Here is a 26277-nt window from a genome sequence, read left to right as displayed (position 1 = left end):
ACGTGCTCGCGCACCACGCGGTCCAGCACGGCGTGCACGGCCCTGCAGGCGCCCGTCCCCATGTCCCCATGTCCCCATCCCGTCCCCAAGTCCCCATCCCCATGTCCCCGTCCTGTCCCCGTCCCCAAGTCCCCATCCCCATGTCCCCATCCCGTCCCTGTGTCCCCATCCCGTCCCCGTGTCCCCATCCCGTCCCTGTGTCCCCGTCCCCATGTCCCCATCCTGTCCCCATGTCCCCATCCCCATGTCCCCATGTCCCCGTCCTGTCCCCATCCCCATGTCCCCATCCTGTCCCCGTCCCCAAGTCCCCATCCCCATGTCCCCATCTCGTCCCCATGTCCCCGTCCCCATGTCCCCATCCCGTCCCCATGTCCCCATCCTGTCCCCATGTCTCCATCCCGTCCCTGTGTCCCCGTCCCCATGTCCCCGTCCCCAAGTCCCCATCCTGTTCCCATCCTGTCCCCGTCCCCATCCCCCCATCCTGTCCCCATGTCCCCATCCATTTTCACCCCTTCCCCATTTTTCAGCACCCAAATCCCGCAGCAGAACGTCTGGGCGGGGGTCACCCCAACAGCTCCACGGGGACACAGGGGGGGTCCCAATCTCCATGGGGACATGGGGGGGGTCCCAGTCTCCACGGGGACACGGGGGGGTCCCAGTCTCTACGGGGGGTCCCAATCTCCATGGGGACACAGGGGGGGTCCCAGTCTCCACAGGGACATGGGGGCGCAGGGGGGGTCCCAGTCTCCACGGGGACACAGGGGGGGTCCCAATCTCCATGGGGACAGTCCCCATCTCCCACCCACATCCCCTCAGCACCCCGAATCAGGCGACACAGCGTCGAGCTCCGTCACCGCCCTTTCTTTATTGTCCCCCCCCGCCCCTCAGGCCCCCAGCAGCGCGGTGACGTCCCGCACGTGCTCGCGCACCACGCGGTCCAGCACGGCGTGCACGGCCCTGCAGGCGCCCATCCCCATGTCCCCATCCCCGTCCCCATGTCCCCATGTCCCTGTCCTGTCCCTGTCCCCATGTCCCCATCCCCATGTCCCCATGTCCCCATGTCCCACACAGCAGGAATGCCCTGTCTGGTCCCTGTCCCCATCCCGTCCCCGTGTCCCCATCCAGTCCCTGTGTCCCCATCCCAACGTCCCATCCCCATGTCCTCATGTCCCCGTCCTGTCCCCATCCCCATGTCCCCATCCTGTCCCCATGTCCCCGTCCCCATGTCCCCATGTCCCACATAGCACGAATGTCCTGCCTGGTTCCTGTCCCCATCCAGTCCCCATGTCCCCATTCCCATGTCCCCATCCCGTCCCCATCCCCCCATCCCGTCCCCATGTCCCCGTCCTGTCCCTGTCCCCAAGTCCCCATCCTGTCCCCATCCTGTTCCCATCCATTTTCACCCCATTTTTCAGCACCCAAATCCCGCAGCAGAACGGCTCGGCGGGGGTCACCCCAACAGCTCCACGGGGACACGGGGGAGTCCCAGTCTCCCCGGTGACACGGGGAGGTCCCCATCTCCCACCCACATCCCCTCGGCACCCGAATTGGGCGACGCTGCGTCAAGCTCCGTCACCATCCTTTATTGTCCCCCCCCCGCCCCTCAGCCCCCCAGCAGCGCGGTGACGTCCCGCACGTGCTCGCGCACCACGCGGTCCAGCACGGCGTGCACGGCCCTGCAGGCGCCCGTCCCCATGTCCCTATGTCCCCGTCCTGTCCCCGTCCCCAAGTCCCCATCCCGTCCCCATGTCCACATCCTGTCCCTGTCCCCATGTCCCCATCCCGTCCCCATTTCCCCGTCCCTAAGTCCCCATCCCCATGTCCCCATCCTGTCCCCATGTCCCCATCCCCATGCCCCCACCCCGTCCCCGTGTCTCCAACCCCATGTCCCCATCCTGTCCCCATGTCCCCATCCCCATGTCCCCATCCTGTCCCCATGTCCCCATCCCCATGTCCCCATCCCGTCCCCATGTCCACATCCATTTTCACCCCTTCCCCATTTTTCAGCACCCGAATCCCGCAGCAAAACGGCTGGGTGGGGGTCACCCCAACAGCTCCACGGGGACATGGGGACGGTCCCCATCTCCCACCCACATCCCCTCGGCACCCCGAATCAGGCGACACAGCGTCGAGCTCCGTCACCATCCTTTATTGTCCCCCCCCGCCCCTCAGCCCCCCAGCAGCGCGGTGACGTCCCGCACGTGCTCGCGCACCACGCGGTCCAGCACGGCGTGCACGGCCCTGCAGGCACCCGTCCCCATGTCCCCATGTCCCCGTCCTGTCCCCATCCCCACGTCCCCATCCCGTCCCCAAGTCCCCATCCCCATGTCCCCGTCCTGTCCCTGTCCCCAGGTCCCCATCCTGTCCCCATCCCGTCCCCAGGTCCCCATCCCGTCCCCATGTCCCCATCCTGTCCGTGTCCCTATCCCCACGTCCCCATCCTGTCCCCAATTCCCCATCCCCATGTCCCCGTCCTGTCCCTGTCCCCAAGTCCCCATCCTGTCCCCATGTCCCCATCCATTTTCACCCCATTTTTCAGCACCCAAATCCCGCAGCAGAACGGCTGTGCGGTGGTCACCCCAACAGCTCCACGGGGACACGGGGGAGTCCCAGTCTCCCCGGTGACACGGGGACGGTCCCCATCTCCCACCCACATCCCCTCGGCACCCCGAATCAGGCGACACAGCGTTGAGCTCCGTCACCATCCTTTATTGTCCCCCCCCGCCCCTCAGCCCCCCAGCAGCGCGGTGACGTCCCGCACGTGCTCGCGCACCACGCGGTCCAGCACGGCGTGCACGGCCCTGCAGGCGCCTGTCCCCATGTCCCCATGTCCCGTCCCCATCCCCATGTCCCCATCCCGTCCCCAAGTCCCCATCCATTTTCGCCCCTTCCCCATTTTTCAGCACCCGAATCCCGCAGCAGAACGGCTGGGCGGGGGTCACCCCAACAGCTCCATGGGGACACGGGGGGGTCCCAATCTCCACGGGGACACAGGGGGGGTCCCAGTCTCCACGGGGGGGTCCCAGTCTCCATGGGGACAGTCCCCATCTCCCACCCACATCCCCTCGGCACCCCGAATCAGGCGACACAGCGTCGAGCTCTGGCACCATCCTTTATTGTCCCCCCCCCCTGCCCCTCAGCCCCCCAGCAGCGCGGTGACGTCCCGCACGTGCTCGCGCACCATGCGGTCCAGCACGGCGTGCACGGCCCTGCAGGCGCCTGTCCCCATGTCCCTATGTCCCTGTCCTGTCCCTGTCCCCATGTCTCCATGTCCCAGTCCCCATGTCCCCGTCCTGTCCCCATGTCCCCATCCCCATGTCCCCATCCCGTCCCCATGTCCCCATCCCCTCCCTGTGTCCCCATCCCCACGTCCCCATCCCGTCCCCAAGTCACCATCCCCATGTCCCCGTCTTGTCCCTGTCCCCAAGTCCCCATCCTGTCCCCATCCCCATGTCCCCATCCCCATGTCCCCATGTCCCCGTCCCCATGTCCCCATCCCGTCCCCATGTCCCCATCCTGTCCCTGTGTCCCCATCCTGTCCCTGTGTCCCCATCCCCAATTCCCCATCCCCATGTCCCCATCCTCATGTCCCCATCCCATCCCCATGTCCCCGTCCTGTCCCCATCCTGTCCCCATGTCCCCATCCATTTTCACCCCATTTTTCAGCACCCGAATCCCGCAGCAGAACGGCTGTGCGGTGGTCACCCCAACAGCTCCATGGGGACACAGGGGGGGTCCCAATCTCCACAGGGACACGGGGAGGTCCCCATCTCCACAGGGACGGTCCCCATCTCCCACCCACATCCCCTCGGCACCCCGAATCAGGCGACGCGGCGTCGAGCTCCGTCACCATCCTTTATTGTCTCCCCCCGCCCCGCTGCCCCTCAGCCCCCCAGCAGTGCGGTGACGTCCCGCACGTGCTCGCGCACCACGCGGTCCAGCACGGCGTGCACGGCCCTGCAGGCGCCGCCGGCCGCCTCCAGCACGGCGCCCAGGCGGTCGTGGTGCAGCCGCGAGTCCAGGCGCAGCAGGGCCATGTGGCCCGAGGTGGGCAGCAGCGCCAGGGCCGCCTGCGGGCCCCCCGCCGCCTCCTCCAGGTAGCTGAGGTCGGCCAGCGCCGTGTCCTCCAGCAGCCCGGCCGAGCTGGCGCAGACGTAGTCCCGCAGGGGGATGCCGGCGTCGATCACGGCCAGCGTGGCGGCGTTCACGCAGGCGCAGTAGTTGCCGCCGTCCGCCTGCAGGATCTGGGGGGGGTGGGGTGGGGGGTGGGGGGTGGGGGGTGAGGGGTTGGGGTCCCCGTGTGGGACCTCGCAGCCCCCCAGGAGGAAGAGGGGATGGGCACAGCTCCAGGGGCTGCCCCCGTCCCGTCCCTTCCCGTCCCATCCCGTCCCATCCCTTCCCTTCCCTCTTTCCTTTCCCTCCCATTTTCCTTTCCCTTTCCCTTCCTTTTTTCCTCCTTTCTTTTCCTTTCCTTCCCTTTTTCCTTTCCTTTCATTCCCTTTCCCTCTCCTTTCCCTTCCCTTCCCGTCCCGTCCCATCCCATCCCATCCCTTCCCCTTTTCTTTCCCTTTCCCTTCCCTTTTTCCTTGTTTTTTTCTTTTCCTTCCCTTTTTCCTTTCATTCCCTTTCTGTCTCCTTTCCATTCCCGTCCCTTCTCTTCCTTTCTTTCCTTCCTTTTCCTTTCCTTTTCCTTCTTTTTCCCTTCCCTTTTTCCTTTCCACTTCCCCTTCCCTTCCTTTCCCTTTCCACTTTTCCTTTCTTTTTCCTTTTCCCCATTTTTTTCCTTGTTTCTTTTCCTTTCCTTCCCTTTTTCCTTTTCTTTCATTCCCTTTCCCTCTCCTTTCCATTCCCGTCCCTTCTCTTCCTTCCTTTTCCTTTCCTTTTCCCTTCCCTTTTTCCTTTCCTTCCCTTTTTCCTTCCCACTTCCCCTTCCCTTCCTTTCCCCTTCCCTTTTTCCTTTCTTTTTCCTTTTCCTTGTTTCTTTTCCTTTTTCCTTTCCTTCTCTTTCCTTTCCCTTCCCGTCTCTTCCCTTCTTTTCCCTTTCCTTCTTTTTCCCTTTTCTTTCCCCTTCCCTTCCCATTTCCTCTTTCCTTTCCCTCCCTTTTTCGTTCCCTTTTCCTTTCCCTTCCTTTCCTTTCTGTTTCCCTTTCCTTTCCCTTCCCTTCCTTCCACTTTCCTTCTTTTGTCCCTTCCCTTTTTCCTTCTCTTTCCCCTTTCCTTTCCTTTTTTCCTTTTGTTTCTTTTCCTTGCCTTGCCCTTCCTGTTTTCCTTTCATTTTCTTTCCCTTCCCTTCCTTTCTTTTCTTCTTTTTCCTTTCCCTTTCCTTCTTTTTCCCTTCCCTTTCTCCTTCCCTTTCCCCTTCCCTTTCCTTCCCTTTTTCCTTTTGTTTCTTTTCCTTGCCTTGCCTTCCCCTTCCTTTTTTCTTTTCTTTCCCCTTTCCTTTCTCCTTTCCCTTCCCTTCCCTTTTTCCTTTCATTTCCCTTCCCTTTCCTTTCCCTTCCCTTCTTTCCTTTTAATTTCCCCTTCCCTTTCCCTTTCCCTTTCTATCCCCTCCCCATCCTCACCTCCCATTGAGGAACTGTCCCCCCCCCCGCATCCCAGCTGCCCACAGTGCCCCCCCCTCCCCGCCCCATGTCCCCATCCCCATGTCCCTGTCCCCATGTCCCCATCCCCGTGTCCCCGTCCCGTCCCCGTGTCCCCGTCCCCGTGTCCCCGTCCCTGTCCCCACCTGCACGTAGATGTCGATCTGGGAGCGTGGGAAGAGCTGCGTGAGGATGGCGGCCTCGAAGGTCTGCTTGAGGTGCAGGGACATCTCGCTGGCCTTGCGGTCGCCGTGGGGCCGGCGCTGGCGCTCGCTGGTGCTGAAGGTGGCCACGCTGTACTGGCAGTTCACCACCGCACGGTCCGGCAGCGCCTTGCTGCGGGGGCCGCGCATCTGCGGGGGGGGACAGGGTCAGCGCTGGGGCGGGGGAGGGGGTCTGGGGAGAGGGTCCAGGGAGAGGGTCAGGGGGTGGGATGGGGGTGGGATGGGGGTGGGATTGGGGAGAGGGTCAGGGGTGGGATAGGGGGAGAGGGATGGGGGAGAGGGTTGTGGGTGGGATAGGGGGAGAGGGTCAGGGGGTGGGGTGGGGGGAGAGGGTCAGGGAGAGAGAGGGTCAGGGGTGGGATGGGGGAAGAGGAATGGGTGGGGGAGAGGGTCAGGGGGAGAGTGTTGGGGGGACAGGGTCGGGGGTGGGATAGGGGGAGAAGGTTAAGGGGTGGAATAGGGGAAAGGGTCAGGGGGTGGGACACGGGGAGAGTGTTGGGGGTGGGATGGGGGAGAGGGATGAGGGGGAGATGGTCAGGGGGAGAGGGTTGGGGGTGGGATAGGGGGAGATGGTCAGGGGGGAGAGGGTCGGGGGGAGAGGGTTGGGGAGTGGGATGGGGAGGAGAGAGATGAGAGGGGGAGAGGGTCAGGAGGGTGGGACAGGGGGGTGGAACAGGGGGGGAGAGGGTCGGGGGAGAGGGTCGGGGGAGAGCTCTGGTCAGGGGGGAGAGGAATGGAGGAGAGAGGGTCAGGGAGGTAGGATGGGGGGGAGAGGGTCAGGGGTGGAATGGGGGAGAGGGTCAGGGAGAGGATCAGGGGGTGAGATGGCGGGAGATGGGGGAGAGGGTCAGGAAGTTGAATAAGGGGTGAGGGGTTGGGGGAGAGAGGGTCGGGGGGGGTGGGAAGGGGGGCGGAGGGTCAGGGGAGAGGGTCAGGGGTGGGATGGGGGGAGAGGGTCGGGGGGAGAGGGTCAGATGAGAGGGATGGAGGGGAGGGGGATGGGGGGAGAGGGTTGGGGGGTGGGATGGGGAGAGGGATGGAGGGGAGAGGGTCAGGGGGCGCCTCCCCCCCCCCCCGTCCCTCCCGCGGCCTCCCCCCCCTCCCCCCCCCGCCCCTGCTCACCTCGTGCGGGCCGTAGACGACGGCGAGCGCCTTGGTGTTTCCCTGCTCGATGTAGGCCGAGCCGTCGGGCTGCGCGAACACCCCCATGCGGGCCCGCAGCTTGCGCAGCTCGGCGGGGCGGCGCCCGTCGGCCCGGAACCCCTCCGCCGACAGCAGCTCCAGCGCCGCCATCACCGCCACAGCCCCGGGACTACAACTCCCAGCCTGCACCGCGCCCCGCCGCGGCTCCCGGCGTGCACCGCGCCGCTGCCTCCCACCCAGCGGGACTACAAGTCCCGGCATGCCCCGCGGCCACGCCCCCCCCCCGAGGCCACGCCCCCTCCCTGGACACGCCCCCCCTGGGGGGCGGGGCCAGGCGCGGCCGGCGCGGGACCGGCACCGGGAGCGGGGAGAGGGGGCGGGGCGGGGGCGGGGCCGAACGGGACCGGGACGGGACGGGGAGAACCGGGAGGGACCGGGAGGGACCGGGAAGCACCGGGCAGCACCGGGAAGCACCGGACCGGACCAGGTAGTACCGGGCAGGACCGGGCAGGACCGAACCGGGCCGTACCGGGCCGTACCGGACAGCACCGGACCGGACCAGACCACACCGGGCCGTACCGGGCGGGACCGGACAGTACCGAGCCGTACCGGACAGCACCGGACCGGGCCAGGTAGTACCGGACTGCACCGGGCATTACCGGATAGCACCGGGTAGTACCGAACCGGGCATTACCGGGCATTACCGGGCAGTACCGGGCCGTACCGGGCAGTACCGGGCAGTACCGGGCAGTACCGGGCATTACCGGGCAGTACCGGGCAGTACCGGGCCGTACCGGGCAGTACCGGGCAGCACCGGACCGGGCAGTACCGGACCGCACTTTACCGGGCCGTACCGGGCAGGGCCCCCCCGCCATGGCGGCTCCGGTCCCCGCCGGGTTCCAGTTCGCCATCGACCGCGGCGGGACCTTCACCGACGTCTTCGCCCGCTGCCCCGGGGGCCGCGTCCGCGTCCTGAAGCTGCTCTCCGAGGACCCGAGCTACGGCGACGCCCCCACCGAGGGCATCCGCCGCGTCCTGCAGGAGGTGCGGCACCGGGACCCCCCCGGGACCCCCCCGGGACCCTCCCCGTGGGATCCCCGCGGGACCTGAGGACTCCCCCCGGGACCCCCCGGGGACCCCCCTTGGGCCCTCCCCCCGGGACCCTCCCTGAGACTCCCCCCGGACCCTCCCAGCTCCCTCCCCGTGCCCCCCCCAGCACCAGACCCCACTCCTTTACTGGTCCCGTGCCCCCCCCAGTAAGGGGGGGCTGCTGGGGGGCGGTGGGGCGATGGGACCCCTGCTCCGTGCCCGGGGGGGTGGTGGGACCCCCGCCCCTTGTCCCCCGTGGGCAGGGGGGCGGTGGGACCCCCACTCCATGCCCCCAGGGGTAGTGGGCTGGTGGGACCCCCTGGGGGCAGCGGGACCCTGCCCTGTGTCCCTGGGGCAGGGGGGGGGTGATGGGACCCCCACCCTGTGACCCCAGGAGTTGTGGGACCCCCTCTCCATGCCCCCAGGAGTGGTGGGGTGGTGGGACCCCTGCCCTGTGACCCCAGGAGTGGTGGGACCCCCTCTCCATGTCCCCAGGGGCAGCGGGGCGGTGGGACCCCTGCTCCACCCCCCATTCCATGCCTGGTGGGGTGGTGGGACCCCCACTACGAGTCCCTGGGGTTGGTGGGACCCCTGCTTAGCACCCCTGGGGGTGGTGGGACCCCCACTTCACACCCCATTCCACACCTGGTGGGGCGGTGGGACCCCCACTACGAGTCCCTGGGGGTGGTGAGACCCCCACCCGCACCCCCCCGGGGCTGATTCGGGGCCGTGCCAGGAGCTGGGGTGGCGGTGCCCGCGGGAGCTGCCGCTGGATGCGTCGCGCATCGAGTGGATCCGCATGGGCACCACGGTGGCCACCAACGCGCTGCTGCAGCGCCGGGGCGAGCGCGTGGCCCTGCTGCTCACCCGCGGCTTCCGCGACCTCCTGCACATCGGCACCCAGGCGCGGCCCGCGCATCTTCGACCTGGTGAGAGGCGGTGCCGCGTGGGGTCGGGGTGGGGTGGCCCCGTCACCTGCACCGGGATCGGGGTGCCCCATAACCTGCACCAGGATTGGGGTGGCATGTCCCTGTCACCTGCACTGGGATTGGGGTGCCCCATAACCTGCACCAGGATCGGGGCTGGAGGTCCCCATTTGCACCGGGATCAGGGTGGGATGTCCCCATAACCTGCACCGGGATCGGGGTGGGGTGTCCCCATTTGCACCGGGATCAGGGTGGGGTGTCCCCATCTGCACTGGGATTGGGGTGCCCCATAACCTGCACCAGGATTGGGGTGGCATGTCCCCATCACCTGCACTGGGATCGGGGTGGCGTGTCCCTGTCACTTGCAGTGGGATTGGGGTGGCGTGTCCCCATCATCTTCAGCAGGATCAGGGTGGCATGTCCCAGTCACCTTCATTGGGATTGGGGTGGCATGTCCGCATCACCTGCACTGGGATTGGGGTGCCCCATAACCTGCACCAGGATTGGGGTGGCACATCCCCATTTGCACTGGGATTGGGGCGGGATGTCCCCATCACCTGCACTGGGATTGGGGTGGCGTGTCCCTGTCACCTTCACTGGGGTCAGGGTGCCGTGTCCCCATCTGCAATGGGATCGGGGTGGCATGTCCCCATCATCTGCAGCAGGATTGGGGTGCCCCATCACCTGCACTGGGATCAGGGTGCCATGTCCCCATCTGTACTGGGATCGGGGTGCCATGTCCCCATTTGCACTGGGATCGGGTGCCATGTCCCCATCTGTACTGGGATCGGGGTGCCATGTCCCCATCTCCTGCACCAACATTGGGGTACCACCTGCACCAGGACTGGGGTGCCGTGGCCCCATTTGCACCGGTTTTGGGGCAGCGAGTCCCTCTCACCTGCACCAGGATCGTGGTGCTGTGTCCCCACAACCCACACTGGGATCGGGGTGCCGTGTCCCCCCCATACCCCACACCGGTGTCGGGGTCCCCGTCCCTTCTCCCCCCTCACCATCCGTGCTGGGGGCAGCGTCCCGCAGCGCCCCACACCCCCGGGGCTCCCGGCACCCCGTCCTGGTGACCCTCAGCACCCGGTTTGGGTGGCACGGCCCCGTCACCCGCACCGCGTCCCCGTGCCCCTCGCTGCCCGCGCTGGCGGTGCCATGTCCCTGTCCCCGTCCCCTGTCCCCGTCCCGGCTGCCCCCTCCCCGCACCGCGTCCTCTGCCCGGCGCAGACGTCCTTGAAGGCCCCGGCTGCGCGTGGCCGCGTCTGGGCCCCAGCGCGGCTCCGTGCCAACCCCGGCCCCGTGCCAGTGCCCGCCCCCCCCTCCCCACGCCGCCGGCGCTCGCGGTCACGGTCACGGTCACGGCCGGCCCGGAGCCGTGCGGGTGTGGGGGCCCCCCCCGTGCCCTCCCCGTGCGCACCCGCAGCGCGGTGTCGCGGCGCAGGAGGCGGCGATGCCGGCGGCGCTGTACGAGGAGGTGATCGAGGTGGACGAGCGCCTCATCCCGCAGCAGCCCGGCTGCCGCCTGCCCGGCTCCGAGGCGCTGCCGCGGCTGGCAGGTGGGTGCGGGTGGGGGGCCGGGACCACCGGGGGGTGTGTGTGAGCCCCCCACCCCGGATGCTCGCCTTGTCCCCAGGCTGCACCGGCGACACCCTCCTGCTGTGGCGACCCCTGGACCTGACGGCGCTGCGGCGGGAGCTGGAGCGGGTGCTGGCGCGCGGCATCCGCAGCCTGGCCGTGCTCCTGCTGCACTCCTACGCGTGAGTGCCCGCGGGGTGGGGGGCACGGGGGGGCTCCGTCCCACCCTGTCCCACCCCGTCCCACCCCGTCACCCCTCTCGCTGGCAGCTGGCCGGGCCACGAGGAGCAGGTGGGGGCGTTGGCGCGGGAGCTGGGCTTCCAGCACGTGTCCCTGTCCTCGGCGGTGACGGCGATGGCGCGGGCGGTGCCGCGGGGGCACACGGCGTGCGCCGACGCCTACCTCACCCCCTGCATCCGCCGCTACCTCGACGGCTTCTGCGCCGGCTTCGCCGAGCGGCTGCGGGTGAGTCGGGGCCGGGTGGGGGGCTCGGGGACGGGGGGGGGTGCCCGGCCCCATAACTCACCGCCCCCAATGCCCGCCCCCCCAGGGTGTCCCGGTGCTGTTCATGCGCTCGGACGGGGGCCTGACGCCCATGGAGCATTTCAGCGGTGCCCGCGCCGTGCTGTCGGGGCCGGCGGGCGGCGTGGTGGGCTACGCCGTCACCACCTACCGGCAGCAGGACGGGCAGCCCGTCATCGGCTTCGACATGGGGGGTGAGCGGGGCTGGGGGCTGGGGGCAGCGGGGGGTGCGTGTGGGGCGCGGGGCCAGGGCTGAGCCGCGCTCCCCAGGCACCTCGACGGACGTGAGCCGCTACGCCGGGGAGTACGAGCACGTCTTCGAGGCCACCACGGCCGGCGTCAGCATCCAGGCACCGCAGCTCGACATCAACACCGTGGCGGCCGGGGGGGGCTCCATGCTGTTCTACAGGTGGGGGTGGGGGGGGGGGGATTGGGATGGGGTGGGGATGGGATGGGGATGGGGATGGGATGGGATGGGATGAGGATGGGTGGAGGATGGAGGTGGGATTGGGGATGTGATTGGGGATGGGAATGGGATGGGATTGGCATGGGTTGGGGATGGAGATCGGATGGTTTTGTGTTGGGGATGGGATTGGGGTTGGGGATGGGATGGGATTGGGATGGGATGGGATTGGGATGGGGTGGGATGGGGAATAGGATGGGATGGGGTAAGGATGGGGATGGGGATAGGAAGGGGATGGGTTTAGGGATGGGATGGGATTGGGATGGGATTAGGGATGGGATGGGATTAGGGATGGGGTGGGATGGGATGGGATTAGGAATATGGGATGGGATAGGGATGGGGATGGGATTGGGTCTAGGATAGGATTGCCATGGGTTGCGGATGGGATGAGGATGGGGATGGGATGGTTTTGGGATGGGATGTGGAGGAGATGGGGATGGGATAGGATGGTTTGGGGATGGGATGGGGATGGGATGGGATAGGGATGGGGATGGGATGGGGATGGGGATGGGATGGGATAGGGATGGGGATGGGATGGGGATGGGGATGGGATGGGATGGGGATTGGGACAGGATGGGGATGCTATGGGGATGGGATTGGGACTGGGATGGGATTGCCATGGGTTTGGGATGCAGGCGGGATGGTTTTGGGATGGGGATGGGATTGGGATGGGGATGGGGACATCCCCTTCCCCACCCCGCTGTCTCCCCCTCCAGGTCTGGGCTCTTTGTGGTCGGCCCCGAATCAGCCGGAGCCCACCCCGGCCCCGCCTGCTACCGGAAGGGTGAGCGGGGGGCACGGGGCAGTGGGGGCCGTGCCGTGGGGTCCCCCTCACCGCCCCCACCCCATCCCCACCCCATCCCCTCACACAGGGGGGCCGCCGACCGTCACCGACGCCAACCTGTGCCTGGGCCGCCTGCTGCCCGAGTTCTTCCCCCGCATTTTCGGGCCGGGGGAGGACCAGCCGCTGTGCCGGGACGCCGCCCTGCGCGCGCTGCGGGGCCTGGCCGAGCGGGTGGGCGCGGGGACCCCCGGCCAGCCCCCGATGTCGGTGGAGGAGGTGGCCATGGGCTTCATCCGCGTGGCCAACGAGGCCATGTGCCGGCCCATCCGCGCCCTGACGCAGGTGGGCGCCGTGCCGCGGGGGTCCCCCCACCCCCCTATCGTCTCCATTCCTACCGGTGCCAAATCACCATTTTCTCCCCCAAAACAGGCGCGAGGCCACGACACCTCCCGCCACGTGCTGGCCTGCTTTGGGGGCGCGGGGGGACAGCACGCCTGCGCCATCGCCCGCGCCCTGGGCATGAAGAAGGTTTTCATCCACAAGTACGCGGGGGGCCAGGACGGGGTCCCCCAGCCGGGTCTGGGGGCGCGGGGCGGGCGCTGAGGCCGGCGCTGGTGCTGGGTGCCCCCCCCCAGGTACAGCGGGGTGCTGTCGGCGTACGGCATGGCGCTGGCAGACGTGGTGCACGAGGCGCAGGTGCCCTGCGCCCTCCGCTACGAGCCGGCCGCCTTCGCCCAGCTGGACGAGCGCATCGCCGCGCTGGAGCAGGAGTGCCGGCAGGCGCTGGCGGCCCAGGGCTTCTCCAGGTGAGGGGTGGTCCCGATGCGCCCCCACTGTGCCGTGTGCCCCCCCCCTCCCAGCCCCCTGACCCCTTCCTGGCCCCGCAGTGAGCAGATCCGCACCGAGGCGTTCCTGCACCTGCGCTACGAGCGCACCGACTGCGCCCTGATGTGCTCGGCCAAGGGGCACCCCCCGACCCCCAGCTCCTGCCGTGCCGGGGACTTCGCCGCCGCCTTCGCCAGCCGGTGCGTCCCTCCCGGCACCCCCGGATCAGGGTGGGGGCTCCCCCACCCGGCCACGCTCACCCCCTCCCCGTGCCACAGGTACAGCACGGAGTTTGGCTTCACCATCCCCGACCGCGCCGTGGTGGTGGATGACGTGCGGGTGCGCGGCACCGGCAGCACCGGCATCAGCTGCGAGAGCCCGCTGGCACCCAGCGGAAAACCGCCGCGCGTGGAGACGGTGAGGGGGGCGCGGGGTCCGGCCCTGACCCTCCCCACGGGGCTCTGGGTGAGGGGGGGGGGTCCTCATGGGACTGGAGCTGCGCCGGCCCCGCAGGTGACGCGGTGCTACTTCGAGGAGGGGTACCTGGAGACGCCGGTGTTCCTGCTGGAGCAGCTCTCCTGCGACCACTCCATCCCCGGCCCCGCCATCATCATCGACAAGAACAGGCAGGAGATGGGGGCTGGGGGGACCCCGGGGGGCTGGGGGGACCCTAGGGGTCTGGCGGGGACCCCGGGGGGCTGGCAGGGACCCTGGGGAGGTGGCAGGGACCCTGGAGAGCTGGGGGGGATCTGAGGAGGATCTGAAGGGGCTGGAGGAATTTGAGGGGTCTGGAGGGACATCAGGATGCTGGCAGGGACCTTGGAGAGCTGGTGGGGGCCCTGGAGAACTGGTGGGGACCCCAGGGTGCTGGAGGAGGGTCCCCAGAGAGTTTGGAGGGCTGGGGGGTCTGGGGAGCTGGTGGGACCCAAGGGTGCTGGTGGGACCCCAGTGTGGGGTTCTGCATGGACCATGGGGACCCGGGCACCGGGGTTCCCTCCCTGTGGGGCCAAGGAGTGGGAGCGAGCCAGCCCCGTCCCCATTTTGGGCACGGCTCCGTGACGCCCCTTGGTGCCAGGGCCGCCCCCCCACGCCACGTCCCCCCCCCCCAACCCCAGCACCATCCTGGTGGAGCCGGGCTGCACCGCCAGCCTGACGGAGCTCGGCGACGTCTGCATCGCCGTGGGCTCGGGGCGGCCGAGCGCCGTGGGCACGCAGCTCGACCCCGTGCAGCTCTCCATCTTCTCCCACCGCTTCATGAGCATCGCAGGTGGGCACAGCCACCGGGCTGGGGGGGGGGGGTTCGTCTGGAGTTGGGGGGGGGAAACCCGGGTGAAATCCGTGGGGCTGGGGGCCTGCGCCCCCGCCCTCAGGGCCCGCCCGGCCCCTCGGTGCCCCCGCAGAGCAGATGGGCCGGATCCTGCAGCGCACGGCCATCTCCACCAACATCAAGGAGCGCCTCGACTTCTCCTGCGCCCTTTTCGGGCCGGACGGGGGGCTGGTGTCCAACGCCCCCCACATCCCCGTGCACCTGGGCGCCATGCAGGAGACCGTCCAGTTCCAGGTGAGGGGGCACCTCGTAGCCCACCCCCCCCAGAGCCCCCTCCATGACCCCCGTGGGGCTGAGCCCCCCCCCCCAAAACCTGCTGCCGTCGCAGATCCGCAGGCTGGGGGATGACCTGCGGGAGGGGGACGTGCTCCTCAGCAACCACCCCTGCGCCGGGGGCAGCCACCTGCCCGACCTCACCGTCATCACCCCCGTGAGTGTGGCACCCGGGGACACGCGGGGCGGGGGCACTGGGGGGCTGCCCGGGGACACCCCACAGACACCATGGAGGTGGCCCCATGGGCGCCCCGTGGACAGACCATGGACACCCTGGGGACACCCTGGGGATGCTTTGGGGACACCCTGGGGACACTGCGGGGGCACCCTGGGGACACTCTGGGGACAGCCCGGACACCGCAGGGACACCCTGGGGACACCCTATGGCCACCCTGGGAACCCCCTGGAAATCCCCTGGGGACACCGTGGAACACCTTGAGGACACTCTGGGGACACCCTGGGGACACTGCAGGGGCACCCTGGGGACACCCTGGGGACACCGCAGGGACCCCCTGGGGAATACCCCCTGGGGACACACCGGGGACACCCTGGGGACACCACAGGGACATTTTGGGGACACCCTGGAGACCCCCTGGAGACCCCTTGGGGACCCCCTGGGGACACACCAGGGACACTGCAGGGACTCCCTTGGGACACCCTGGGGGCACTGTGGGGACACTTTGGGGACCCCCTGGGGACCCCCTGGGGACACCCCTGGGACATCCTGAGGGCACTGTGGGGACACTTTGGGGACCCCCTGGGGATACCCTGGGGACCTCCTGAGGACACCCCTGGGACACCCTGGGGTCACCGTGCGAGGACACTTTGGGGACCCCCTGGGAACCCTCTGGAGACACCCTGGGGACACCCCGGGGACCTCACACCAGCCCCTCCGCAGGTCTTCTGGCCCGGCGTCCCCAAGCCCGTCTTCTTCGTGGCCAGCCGCGGGCACCACGCGGACATCGGGGGCATCACGCCCGGCTCCATGCCCCCCCACTCCAAGGCGCTGCACGAGGAGGGGGCCGTCTTCGTCTCCTTCAAGCTGGTGAAGGACGGCGTCTTCCAGGAGGAGGGTGGGTGCGCGGCGGGGACGGGGACAGGGATGGGGACAGGGACGGGGACGGGCGCCACCGCCACCGCCCCCCCGCCGCTCACCCGTCCCCGCAGCGGTGACCGAGGCCCTGATGGCGCCGGGCCGGGTGGCGGGCTGCAGCGGGACCCGCAACCTGCAGGACAACCTCTCGGACCTGCGGGCGCAGGTGGCCGCCAACCAGAAGGGCATCCAGCTGGTGGCCGAGCTCATCGGCCTCTACGGGCTCGGCGTGGTGCAGGCCTACATGGGGCACATCCAGGTAGCGCCCGCGCCCCCTCCCCGTGATGCCACCCCCGTCCCCGGCCCCTGATGCTGTCCCCGTCCCCAGGCCAACGCGGAGCTGGCCGTGCGCGAGATGCTGAGGGGCTTCGCCGCCCGCTGGGGCGCAGCGGTGGAGGCTGAGGACCACATGGATGACGGGTCCCCAATCCGGCTGCGGGTGCAGGTGGACCCCCAGGAGGTGGGCATGGGGTGGTGGGGCCAGGAGGCAGCGTCCCCCCTGCGCCCCACTGCGCCCTGCCACGTCCCCGTGTCCCCACCCCGTGTCCCCGCAGGGCAGCGCCGTGTTTGATTTCTCGGGCTCCGGGCACGAGGTGTACGGGAACTGCAACGCCCCCCGCGCCATCACGCTCTCGGCCCTCATCTACTGCCTGCGCTGCATGGTGGGGCAGGACATCCCCCTCAACCAGGTGGGCACCGGGACCCCCAGCGTGGGGGCACCCAGTCATGTAGGGACCCCCGAGCACAGGGACCCCCGGCATGGGGGCACCCGGTCATGTAAGGACCCCCGAGCATCAGGACCCCTGGTGTGGGGACACCCAGTCACGTAGGGATTCCTGAGCACTGGGACCCCCAGCGTGGGGGCACCCGGTCATGTAGGGACCCCTGAGCACTGGAACCCCCAGCATGGGGGTACCCGGTCACATAGGGACCCCCAAGCACCGGGACCCCCGGCATGGGGGCACCCGGTTACATAGGGACCCCCCGAGCACTGGGACCCCCAGTGTTGGGGCACCTGGTCACATAGGGACCCCCAAGCACCAGGACCCCCGGCGTGGGGATACCTGGTCACATAGGGACCCCCAGTGTGGGGGCACCCAGTCATGTAGGGACCCCCGAGCACCAGGACCCCTGGTGTGGGGGTACCTGGTCACATAGGGACCCCCGAGCACCAGGACCCCCAGCATTGGGGACCCCTGGTCACATAGGGACCCCCGAGCACACAGGGACCCCTGAGCACCAGGACCCCTGGGCTGGCCACAGGAGCGGGGCAGAGCATTGGGGGATGAGGGACGTTGGGGTAGGGGGTCCTGGGACCTTGTTTCTTGTGTCAGGAGCTTTTTGGGGTTCTGCTCCGTGGGTCTGGGTGTTCACCCCCAGCCGCGTCCCTGCCCCCCCAGGGCTGCCTGGCCCCCGTGCGCGTCATCATCCCCAAGGGCTCCATCCTGGACCCCTCGCCCGAGGCCGCGGTGGTGGGGGGCAACGTGCTGACCTCGCAGCGGGTGGTGGACGTCATCTTCAAGGCTTTCGGGGTCTGCGCTGCCTCCCAGGTAGGGCGGGGGCCGGGGAGGGTGGGGGGGGGACACACGGGGCCGGACCCGGCGGCTGGGGGTTGGGGGGGGGGGGGCCGTGCCCCTTCCCGCGGCACCTCTCCCCAGGGCTGCATGAACAACGTCACCTTCGGGAACGAGCGCGTGGGCTACTACGAGACGGTGGCGGGGGGCGCGGGGGCCGGTCCCCGCTGGCACGGCCGCAGCGGGGTGCACACGCACATGACCAACACGCGCATCACCGACCCCGAGGTCCTGGAGCAGCGGTGGGTGCAGGGCCGGGGGGGGCCGCGCTGGGTCCCGCGCCGCCTGACCGCGCGCCCCCCAGGTACCCCGTGGTCCTGCAGCGCTTCGAGCTGCGCCGCGGCTCGGGGGGCGCCGGGCGCTACCGGGGGGGCGATGGCGTGTGCCGGGAGCTGCTGTTCCGCCAGGACATGGTGCTGTCGGTGCTGAGCGAGCGCCGCGCCATCCAGCCCTACGGCCTGCAAGGTGAGCCCTGCGCCCCACAGCGTGCCCCACGGCGTGCCCCATGGCACACCCCATGGCACACCCCACGGCGTGCCCCACGGCACCCCACTCACCCCCGTGTCCCGGCAGGAGGCAGCCCCGGCGCCCTGGGGCTCAACCTGCTGCTGCGCCGCGATGGGCCAACCATCAACCTGGGCGCCAAGACATCGGTGCCGGTGCAGCCGGGGGTGAGATGCGTGTGCCCCCCCCGGCCCTGTGCCCCTCGTCCGTCCCCTCCCCGTGACCGCCTCCCTCCTCGCCCCTCCGCAGGACGTCTTCTGCCTGCAGACCCCCGGCGGGGGCGGCTTTGGGCCCCCCGGGGATGCCGGGGAGGCCGAGGATGGCGCGGAGCCGGCGGCGCCCCGGAGCTTTGCGGAGCGCGGGAGCCTCTTCGAGTACCGGCGGGCGCAGGAGGCCGTGTGAGGGCCCCGGGCCCCAAGCTGGGGGCTATGGGGCAGCCCCCAGCCCAGCTACGCGTGCCCCACGGGGCAGCCCCCACCCTAGGTAGGCAGACCCCGTGGGGCAGCCCCCAGCCCCACACACGCACACCCCGGGGGGCAGCCCCCCAGGACCAGGTACGCACAGCCCCAGGGGGGTCCCGTGTCCCCACGTACGCACAGCCCGGGGGGCAGCCCCCCATCCCTATACGCACACTCCTTGGGGCAGCCCCCCCAGCCCCAGCTCCGCACACTCCCAGGGGCGTCCCCTGGCCTCTGCCCCCCACTCCAAGGCAGGGGGGGCCGAGGGTCCCCCCACTGTGGGGCAGGGCTCAGGGTCCCGCCGTGGGGCACCCTCTCCCCCCGTGCCCCTCCACACCACCCCCATGCCCCCACGCTTGTGCCTCACCGCCCCCAGCCCCCACGCAGCCCCAGGACCCCTGCCCGCGCCCCCCGGGGCTCAGCCCCCCAGCACCAGCTCCCCCCCGCTCCCCCCCAGCTCAGTGCCTTCCAATAAACCAGCCTTTGGGCCACCCCGACGTGGCAGCGTGTGGTGGGGGTCCCTGCGGAGCCGTCCCCATGGAGCAGACCCCCGGGAACCGAGGGTCCCCCCACCCGGCGAGCCCCCCAAGGGGTCGTTCATTGTGGCCTTGGGGCTGGGGACAATGCAGTGGGGGGGGGCGCACAATGGGGCGGTTGGGCAGTGGTGGGGGGCACAATGTGCGCGTGGCCCCGCAGCCCCTCTGCGCCCCCTCCCCAACCGTCCGCATCCCCTCTGCGCACAGCCCTGCTGATCACATCCCTTTTATTCCTCTGCAAATAATAAAAAAATACACGGTGTGAGGGGTGGGGTGGCTGCCCCCCCCCCCCGGCCCAGGCTCACACACGTGGGGCTGCGCTGCCCCCCAGCAGCCCCCAGCCCCACGGATGTGTCCCTGGAGCCCTGTCAGTGCCAGCACCCCCCTTGTGCGTGGTGAGCCCCCTGGCCGCACTCCAGCTGCGGGGAGAGGGGCATGGCTCCGGCTGCCCCCCCCCGGGGCTGTGTGCCCCCCCCCGGGGCTATGTGCCCCCCCCGGGGCTGCGTGCCCCCTCCCCAGTGCTCAGGGGGCCGTGGGGCTCACGGCGAGGCGCAGCGCCACGGGGAGGTGGTCGGAGCGCGAGGCCATCTGGGTGATGAAGGAGAAGCTCTCCACCTCCTGCGGGGAGAGCAGCGGACATTGTGGGGGGGGGTCCGGTGGGACCCCCCAGCCGTGCCCCCCCGGCACTCACCTCCCGCAGCGGCTGGTTGTCGCGGCGTGGCCGGTACAGCACGTAGTCTATGCGCCGCCCCTGCCAGGCGTCACCGGCCTCGGGGTCGAGCTGCCCGCTGGACAGGATGGGGCCCGCCAGGAACTGCCGCCGGCCCCCGGGCTGAGACAGCGTCCTGGGGGGGCGCGGGGGTCAGGGGAGACCCCAGGGTCCCGCACCGGGGGGGTTGGGTGGGTGGGACAGGGGGTGGGCACAGGGGGTGGGCACGGGGGGCCTGGGGTCCTGCAATGGGGCGGGGGGCACAGACACACATGGGGGGGGACGGGCACCACAGCACCACCGGAGCCTGCAGCCTGTCCAGCAAGACATGGGGACGCGGTGGCACCGGGACGAGGTGGCACTAGGACGTGGTGGCACTGGGATGTGGTGGCACCAGGACATGGTGGCACCGGGATGTGGTGGCACTGGGATGCGGTGAACCAGGCGCACATGGCACGGACACGGTGATGCGGGGACGCCCTCACACGAGGATGTGGTGGCGCAGGGACGCGGTCACACGAGGATGTGGCGGCACGGGGACTCAGTGACAGGGACACGGCGGCATGGGGATGTGGTGACGGGGGACATGGGGGTGCAGTGACACGGGGGGAGCCCTGTGGCTGGGATCGAGCCCCCTCCCCTGGCCAGGGCAGTTTGGGCAGGGGCGTCCCTCTTCCCTCTTCCCTCTTCCTCCACCCCATTGCCCCACCTGGGGACACCGGTGGCCTTCTGGGGACCCGCAGTGCCCGGGGCCATCCCCCCTCCCTCTCCCCGTGTCCCCAGCTGTCACCTCTTCATGTTCTCGGGGGTGGCCACGGGCTCCTCGTAGATCTTCAGGTAGTCGAGCAGGGTGCCTGCGGGATGGGGACGGGGACGGGCAGGGCCATCAGCGGGGGCTGCGCTGCCCCGTGCCACGTCCCCCGCCAGCCTGGGGGGCAGCAGGACAGGACGGGGAGCGGGGACGCGTCCCCATGGCCCTGCCCAAGGGGACAGCGCTGGCACACGGGGACAAAGCCGGCAGCTGGGTCACAGTCGGGTCCTACCCATGGCCCACGGCTCGTCCTGCTTGGGCCCCACGCGGCAGGGGTCCCGGTACAGCTTGAAGATCTCGTGGCTCTGGTTGAGCGCGTCACCTGTGGGGAGCAGGGGACACGTCACCGCCACCCCACCAGCCCCGCAGCCCCCCCCCCCAGCCCGTGCCCCCATCCCCACCTCGGGAGCAGTTGTCGAAGTTGAGGTCCCCGCAGAAGACGTCGAAGGCCACGATGTCCCCGCGCTGCTCGTGGGCGTCCTGGAAGAGCTGCACCCAGTGCAGCCCCAGCGTCAGCTGCTTGCTGCGGATGGCGGCGTCGGCTGCGCGGGGACACCACGGCGTCACCGGCTGTCCCAGCCCCCCCACGCCCCCCCTGAACTCCCCCCCCCCAAGTCCCCCACTCACATGCGGGTGCCTGCAGGTGGGTGCAGCTGAGGTACCCCACGACGCGCTGCCCCTGCGCGCAGCCCAGCAGCACCTGGGGGGATGCGGAGCCGTCAGCGCGTGGCCGGGCAGGGGGCACGGCGCCCACCCCCGCTCCCCTCCTGGCAGGGGGGGGGGAGTAACAAGGGGAGGGGGGTGCCGGGGCCGGGGGCTGCGGTCACCTGGACGGAGAGCAGCCCCTTGGCGGACAGGGCGTCCTCGCGGGCGCCGTTGGGGTAGCAGTGGTACTGCACGGCTAGCAGCGGGTAGCGGCTGGCCAGGAAGAGCCCGCTGCCAAAAAGCTTCAGCCCGCAGCCCTGCAGCCCCCGGGCCCCCACATCATAGACGATGTACGGGAAGGATTTGGCCAGCCGCTGGCGCAGGCGGGCGGCGGCACCGGCGTCGAAAACCTCCTGCAGGCAGAGGAAATCCGCGTGCGCCGGGAAGCGCTCGGAGAGCTCCACCGGGAAGCGCTGGGACGCGTCCGCCGGGAGCAGCTTGGCCACGGCGCACTCCCCCACGGCCCCCTCCACGTCCACCGCCACGCTGCCGTAGCGCCAAGAGCCGGCCTCGCCGCGGGGCCGCGGGATGAGGCTGTCGTGGGCACCGGGGGGCTCGGGCACGAGCTGCTGGGCGGCGAAGGCGGCGCGCTCCAGCGTCTGGCCCAGGTTGCTGAATTTGGCCAGCCCGCTGGGCAGCAGGCACAGGTTGGCGCTCACGAAGGTGAAGCCGCGGCGCTGCCGCAGGTCCCAGGACGCCGGTGCCGTGGTGGTGGCGGCGTTGTGGTGGTGGTGGTAGGCGAAGGGCCGGCGAGCCGCCTGCACCGGCAGCCACAGCAGCAGCCCCAGCACCGTCAGGGGCAGCGAGAGCAGCAGCAGCGCCGCGCACGCCAACCCCCACAGCGCCCGCCCGGTGCAGCCGCGGCCTCGTGCCCGCGGTGCCGTCGTCGGCTGCAGGTCCAGGAGCCGGTTGAGGGCCCAGAAGCCGGGGCACAGCAGCCCCTGCGCCAGCAGATCCAGGGCAGCCAGCGGCCGGTTGGGGAAGGGGGACTCCCGCAGCACCATGGCAGGGGGCACCAGGGGGGTCTCGGGGCAGGCGGCTGCGTCCTGCTGCTCTGTCGGGGGGGGGCCGGGTCCGGCGCCGCCAGCAGGGCCTGGGGGGGGGAGAGAGCGGGGTCAGGGCTGTGGGGGTCGGGGGGAAACAGCAGCACCGGGCAGCCAGGACCGGGACCCCCCCAGGACCGGGACCCCCCCAGGACCAGGAGCCCCCCAGGACCGGGACCCCCCCCCCAGGACAGGGACCCCCCCACCCTAGGGACCCCCCCACCCTCCGATGCACCGGCCACACACCGAGCCCCCCCCACGACGCACCGCTATGGAACAAGACCCCCCCACGCCGGGGCACCCCCCCCGTAACGGGCACGTACCAGGACCCCCCCCCCTACCCCCACCGCCCCGGGTACGGACCAGGACCCCTCTCCGGCTGCACCGGGCACGGCCGGGTCCGGGACCCCCCCGCACCGCCCCGGCCCCGGCCCCGGCCACGCCGCCACCGTGGGAACTTCCCGGGGGGGGCGGCCCCGCCCCGCCCCGCCCCGCCCCCAGCCCGCCCCCCCCGCTCCGTGCCCGCCCCGTCCCGTCCCGCGGGACCCCCCCCGCGTCCCCGCGTGCCCCCGGCTCCGGGGGGGCGCGAGGGGGGCATGGCCGGGGGCGCCTGCAGGGGAACGCGGGGATGGGGGCGCACGGGGACGGTGGCACGGGGGGTGGCATGCGTGGGGTGACATGGGGGGGGGGCACGGGGAGGTCGCCGGGGGGGGCAGAGGGGACAATGGCACGCAGGGTGGCTCCGGGGCTGGTGGCACACGGGACGCCACGCAGGGCAGCAGGCACACGGCACGCGTGGCCCCCCCTTCATGGCCAGGGGACCCCAGCCCCAAGCCCCCCACCCTCGCAGCCCCCCCGCTGGGCTCCCCCCAGCCGTGGCGCGGTGTCCCCTGTCCCCTGCAGTGCCAGCAGTTCTGTGCCCACAGTGTCACAGCGCAGCTCCTGGCTCTGTCCCACCCGGCCGCGGTGACCCCGGACCCCCTGGGCACAGCGCGTCCCCACCGTCACCCTGCCCGTGCCCCTCGAGGCTGCTCCGTGCCCCTCCTGCCCCTCACCTGCCCACCAGGCCCTCACCGACCCCTCACTGCCAACCCCGGGCACCCAGAGCTGAGCGGGGTGCTGGGAGCAAGGCCAGGACCGGGACTGGGACCAGTACTGGGACTGGGACCGGCCGGCCTGGCCCGACCAGTTCCCCGGCACCGCCGTGCCCCGCGGCCGTGCTCCCGGACGGGAAGCGGCCCCAGTCCCGTGCCCGCATCCTCCTGCCCGCCTCGCCTGGGGACGGTGACTCCTGCCTGACTCCACAGCCCCACGCTGTGAGACAGCCCCTCCATCCGTCCGTCCGTCCGTCCGTCTGTCCTGCCCTCTACCCTGGGAGCGCACGGGGCACTCGGGGACACTGCTCCATCCCCGTCCCATCCCACAGGCAGAGCACACGGAGCCACCAGGACCACGCCGGGCAGCAGCGTCCCCAACCTGGGGACACCTCGGTGCCTCCAGCCTTGCCAAAACCCCCGTGGGGCACGCGGCCACCCTGCCTCCCATCACCCTGCCCCGCCGTGTGGGGCTGGAGCGGCCCCATCCCGTGCCGTGCCCTGCGGTGTGGGGGGTGCTGCGTTGTGACCCCTGCCCCACCGGCCCTGCCCGGTGCCGTGGGCGTGAGGACGGGCAGAGGCACGGGCAGGGGCTGACTCAGCCCAGGTCCTGCCTGTCCCGGCGCTTCCCGGACACGGCGGGCTCGGGGCAGCCCTGACTCCCACAGGGAAGTTAATTTGCGGTAACGAGCACGTGAGCGTGAGCAGGACACGGCCCCTGCCCTGCTGTGCAGGACGCGGCGTTGCCCCCCTGCTGAGCACCGGGACCACGGTGGGGGTCCCTGGGCCATGGACACGGCCCCGTGAGCAGTGACCCCTGCGCCACCTCCATCCCCGGCCACGGGTCACATCCCTCGGGGACACCGTGGCTCAGCCACGCTCAGCTGCTCATGGCCAGGGCCTGCCCGGCGCTCCCTGCCCGCGGCGGGCTCGGGGCCAGCAGCGCTGCCGGGGTGGCCCCACGGTGCCGGCAGCTCTGCCCCGTCCACCCCCCGTTTGCCCCCAGGACCCCCTCGCGGCGCTGCCTCTGCCCCTGCGCCCGGGTCACTCCAGGCGGTGTTGGCGGTGCCGTGCCCTGGTGCCTGCGGCACGGCTCGGTGCCAAGCCGCCTCCCTGGCTCCCTGCCCGTGCTCCCCCCCGGGGGCCACGCCACGGCCCGCGTCCCCGCGCTCACCTCCGGAGCCGGGGGCCATCGCCATCGCCGCCGCCACCTGCCCGCGCGTGCCGCGGCGCGCCGGGAGCTCAGCAGCTCGCAAACATCCGCTCGGCACCGGCCGCCCCGCCGGTTAATGACCCCCGGCCTCGGCCCTGACCCGCTGCCGCCCGCCCCGGCCGGCCGGGCGCATTCCTGCCGGGATGCGTGGCCCGGGACGCCCGGCACCGCGGCCCCTACCCGGCACCGCGGCTCCTGCCTCCGTGCGCCGGGGCTGGCGAGGCCGAGGTGGTGGCGGTGGCAGTGGCAGTGGCGGTGGCGGTGGCGGTGGCGCGGCCCCAGCTCTGCACCTTGCCCGGTGCCAACGCCCGCGGCGGTAACCCCTGGAGTCCCGGGCTGGTGGCACTGCCGGGAGCGATGGCGCCCGGCACTGATAAGAAGGAGAGATAAGGCTTGGGGAGGGCGAGGGGGCCGTTTCCGTCTTGGGGACCGTGAGCGGTTCTGTCCCCATGGGCAGGGGAAGCTCCCCCCACCCCCAGTTTGTCCCCTGGGGGCAGATGCAAGGTGCAGAGCAGGGCCCTGAGACCCCCCCAAATCCCCCTCACCCCCCCAGCAGGCAGCATTGCCTCTTCCTCTGCATGGGGAGGGGGTAGATCCCACCCATCTGTGCCCCCCCTCCCCCATATCCTGGCTTCCTATCGCCCTCCTGCTGCCCCCGGGACTGGGGGGGCCACAGGTGTCCCCCCACCCCCAGCGGCCACGGAGCCACCGCACAAGGGGGGGGGGCAGCGAGACACAGGGCCGGGTCCCACCAATGTAGGGGAACGGCCGATTGCTGGGGGGCAGCGCTGCCCCCATGGCTGGGAACCCCCCACCCTGCCCCCCCCACCCTGCCCCCCCATCCCTGACCCTGTCCCGGGCCCCCCATCATGGCCAACGGGGTGGGCACCGGGGTGAGCGCCCACTGGGGCTGCGGCGCCTTTTGGCACGGTGCCGGGGGCTCCAGCCTGAACCCGAGGGACCCCACGGCCTCGCCCTGCGCCCCCATCCTGTCCCTGTCCCCATCCCCATCCTGTCCCCATCCCGCTCCCTGTCCCCATCCCAATCCCCAACCCCATCCCCGTCCCCTCCCCGTCCCCTCGCGGCGCCCCCCACCTCTCCGCAGGCCGTTCAGCCTCCAACCCCCCTTCAGGTGCCGCGCTTTGGGCGGTTTTACCCCAAGCTGCTGCTTCCTGCGCTGCTTCCTCTTCTCGCTGTGGTCACCGGCTCCCACGGTGACAGCGGCGCCCCCGGCCGGGCTGGGGGCACGGCGAGGGCAGGGGTCGTGGGGAGGGCCGGGGGGCATGGGAAGGGCAGGGGGCACAGTGAGGGCAGGGGGCACGGCGAGGGTGGGGGGCACGGCGCGTTCTGCCCCCAGCCCCCAGGTCACCACCAGCCATGGCTCCGTGTGCAGCCCCTGTCCCCTGGCACGGCTGTGGGGGGGGCTGGGGGGCTCCAGGGGGGCTGTGGGGACTCCTGGGGGGCTCTGCACACGCTGTGCACCCCCACATGTGCACAGGGCCCCCAGCGCCCCCGGCACTGCTTTGCACGCCCAATGTCAACGTCACCGTCACCAGAGCCCCAGGGGACCCGCGGGGCTGGGGTGAGGCCCCAGGCGAGGGGGACAGAGAACGTTTTGGGGTGGGGGGGGGCACCTTGTCCCCTCTCCCCCCCCCGTGCCATTGTGCCACAGGTGTCCCAGGCGCCTGTTCCCACGAGTGACAGTGGCCGTCCCATGTCACATCCCAGGGGCACCGCGCCCTACAGAAGTGAAAGTGAAAGGACAGCGGATTCCGGGAAGGGGCTGCTCCCCCCCCCC

The 26277-nt window shown here is 70.6% G+C and overlaps 3 protein-coding genes and 1 long non-coding RNA gene across 7 annotated transcripts; 1 reads left to right on the top strand and 3 right to left on the bottom strand.

Moving 5' to 3' along the window:
• Positions 1-3836: 3836 nt before the first annotated feature.
• EXOSC4 (exosome component 4) lies at positions 3837-7140 on the bottom strand. The gene is made up of 3 exons (XM_068668115.1): positions 6929-7140; positions 5729-5935; positions 3837-4244 (listed from the first exon to the last, which is right to left on the bottom strand). Exons 1-3 carry the CDS (start codon positions 7097-7099, stop codon positions 3885-3887), a joined length of 738 nt encoding a protein of 245 aa, XP_068524216.1. The 5' UTR covers positions 7100-7140; the 3' UTR covers positions 3837-3884.
• Positions 7141-7342: 202 nt separating this feature from the next.
• Positions 7343-18452, top strand: OPLAH (5-oxoprolinase, ATP-hydrolysing). Its single transcript, XM_068668098.1, is given in 28 exon segments — positions 7343-7436; positions 7811-7993; positions 8775-8948; positions 8950-8967; positions 10412-10526; positions 10604-10727; positions 10815-11010; positions 11096-11261; positions 11338-11476; positions 12247-12314; positions 12403-12656; positions 12744-12856; positions 12950-13120; positions 13202-13339; positions 13418-13556; positions 13653-13765; positions 14255-14406; positions 14540-14700; positions 14795-14896; positions 15638-15812; positions 15907-16091; positions 16161-16292; positions 16387-16521; positions 17233-17382; positions 17491-17648; positions 17711-17871; positions 17980-18077; positions 18160-18452. Coding segments are annotated over 27 exon segments (3861 nt in total). The 5' UTR covers positions 7343-7436; positions 7811-7822; the 3' UTR covers positions 18313-18452.
• LOC137848747 (uncharacterized) lies at positions 8944-9618 on the bottom strand. Its single transcript, XR_011091501.1, has 3 exons — positions 9562-9618; positions 9327-9526; positions 8944-9230 (listed from the first exon to the last, which is right to left on the bottom strand). It is a non-coding gene; the product is annotated as an uncharacterized lncRNA (long non-coding RNA).
• Positions 18453-19114: 662 nt separating the features above from the next.
• LOC137848743 (sphingomyelin phosphodiesterase 5-like) lies at positions 19115-26159 on the bottom strand. Of its 4 annotated transcripts, none has more exons than XM_068668106.1 (8): positions 25575-26159; positions 21252-22222; positions 21052-21124; positions 20826-20966; positions 20657-20746; positions 20404-20467; positions 19596-19749; positions 19115-19522 (listed from the first exon to the last, which is right to left on the bottom strand). In XM_068668106.1, exons 1-8 carry the CDS (start codon positions 25762-25764, stop codon positions 19427-19429), a joined length of 1779 nt encoding a protein of 592 aa, XP_068524207.1. In that variant the 5' UTR covers positions 25765-26159; the 3' UTR covers positions 19115-19426. The 4 variants fall into 4 exon arrangements, with proteins under 4 accessions (XP_068524207.1, XP_068524210.1, XP_068524208.1 ...); XM_068668109.1 differs by having other exon boundaries at positions 25636-25760; XM_068668107.1 differs by lacking the exon at positions 25575-26159 and adding an exon at positions 24441-24746.
• Between the last annotated feature and the right edge of the window lie 118 nt (positions 26160-26277).

Source organism: Anas acuta (genome assembly GCF_963932015.1).
Source record: "Anas acuta chromosome 2 unlocalized genomic scaffold, bAnaAcu1.1 SUPER_2_unloc_1, whole genome shotgun sequence".
NCBI classification, from domain to species: Eukaryota; Metazoa; Chordata; class Aves; order Anseriformes; family Anatidae; genus Anas; species Anas acuta.
The sequence above is the reverse complement of the archived record's forward strand: the minus strand, read 5'-3'. Positions and strand labels throughout refer to the sequence as shown.

Bases quoted from the DNA above. Each gene is read 5' to 3' on its own strand.
- EXOSC4 (XM_068668115.1), bottom strand. From the start codon at position 7,099: ATGGCGGCGCTGGAGCTGCTGTCGGCGGAGGGGTTCCGGGCCGACGGG. The intron at 5,936-6,928 runs GTGAGCAGGGGC...CCCCCCCCGCAG, and splicing joins TCGTCTACGGCCCGCACGAG to ATGCGCGGCCCCCGCAGCAA. The intron at 4,245-5,728 runs GTGGGGACAGGG...CACCCCCCCCAG, and splicing joins AGATCGACATCTACGTGCAG to ATCCTGCAGGCGGACGGCGG.
- LOC137848743 (XM_068668106.1), bottom strand. From the start codon at position 25,764: ATGCCCCCCGGCCCTCCCCACGACCCCTGCCCTCGCCGTGCCCCCAGC. The intron at 22,223-25,574 runs GTGGGGGGCGCC...TCCCCCCCCCAG, and splicing joins GCTGAACGGCCTGCGGAGAG to GCCCTGCTGGCGGCGCCGGA. The intron at 19,523-19,595 runs GTGAGTGCCGGG...CTCTCCCCGCAG, and splicing joins ACAACCAGCCGCTGCGGGAG to GAGGTGGAGAGCTTCTCCTT.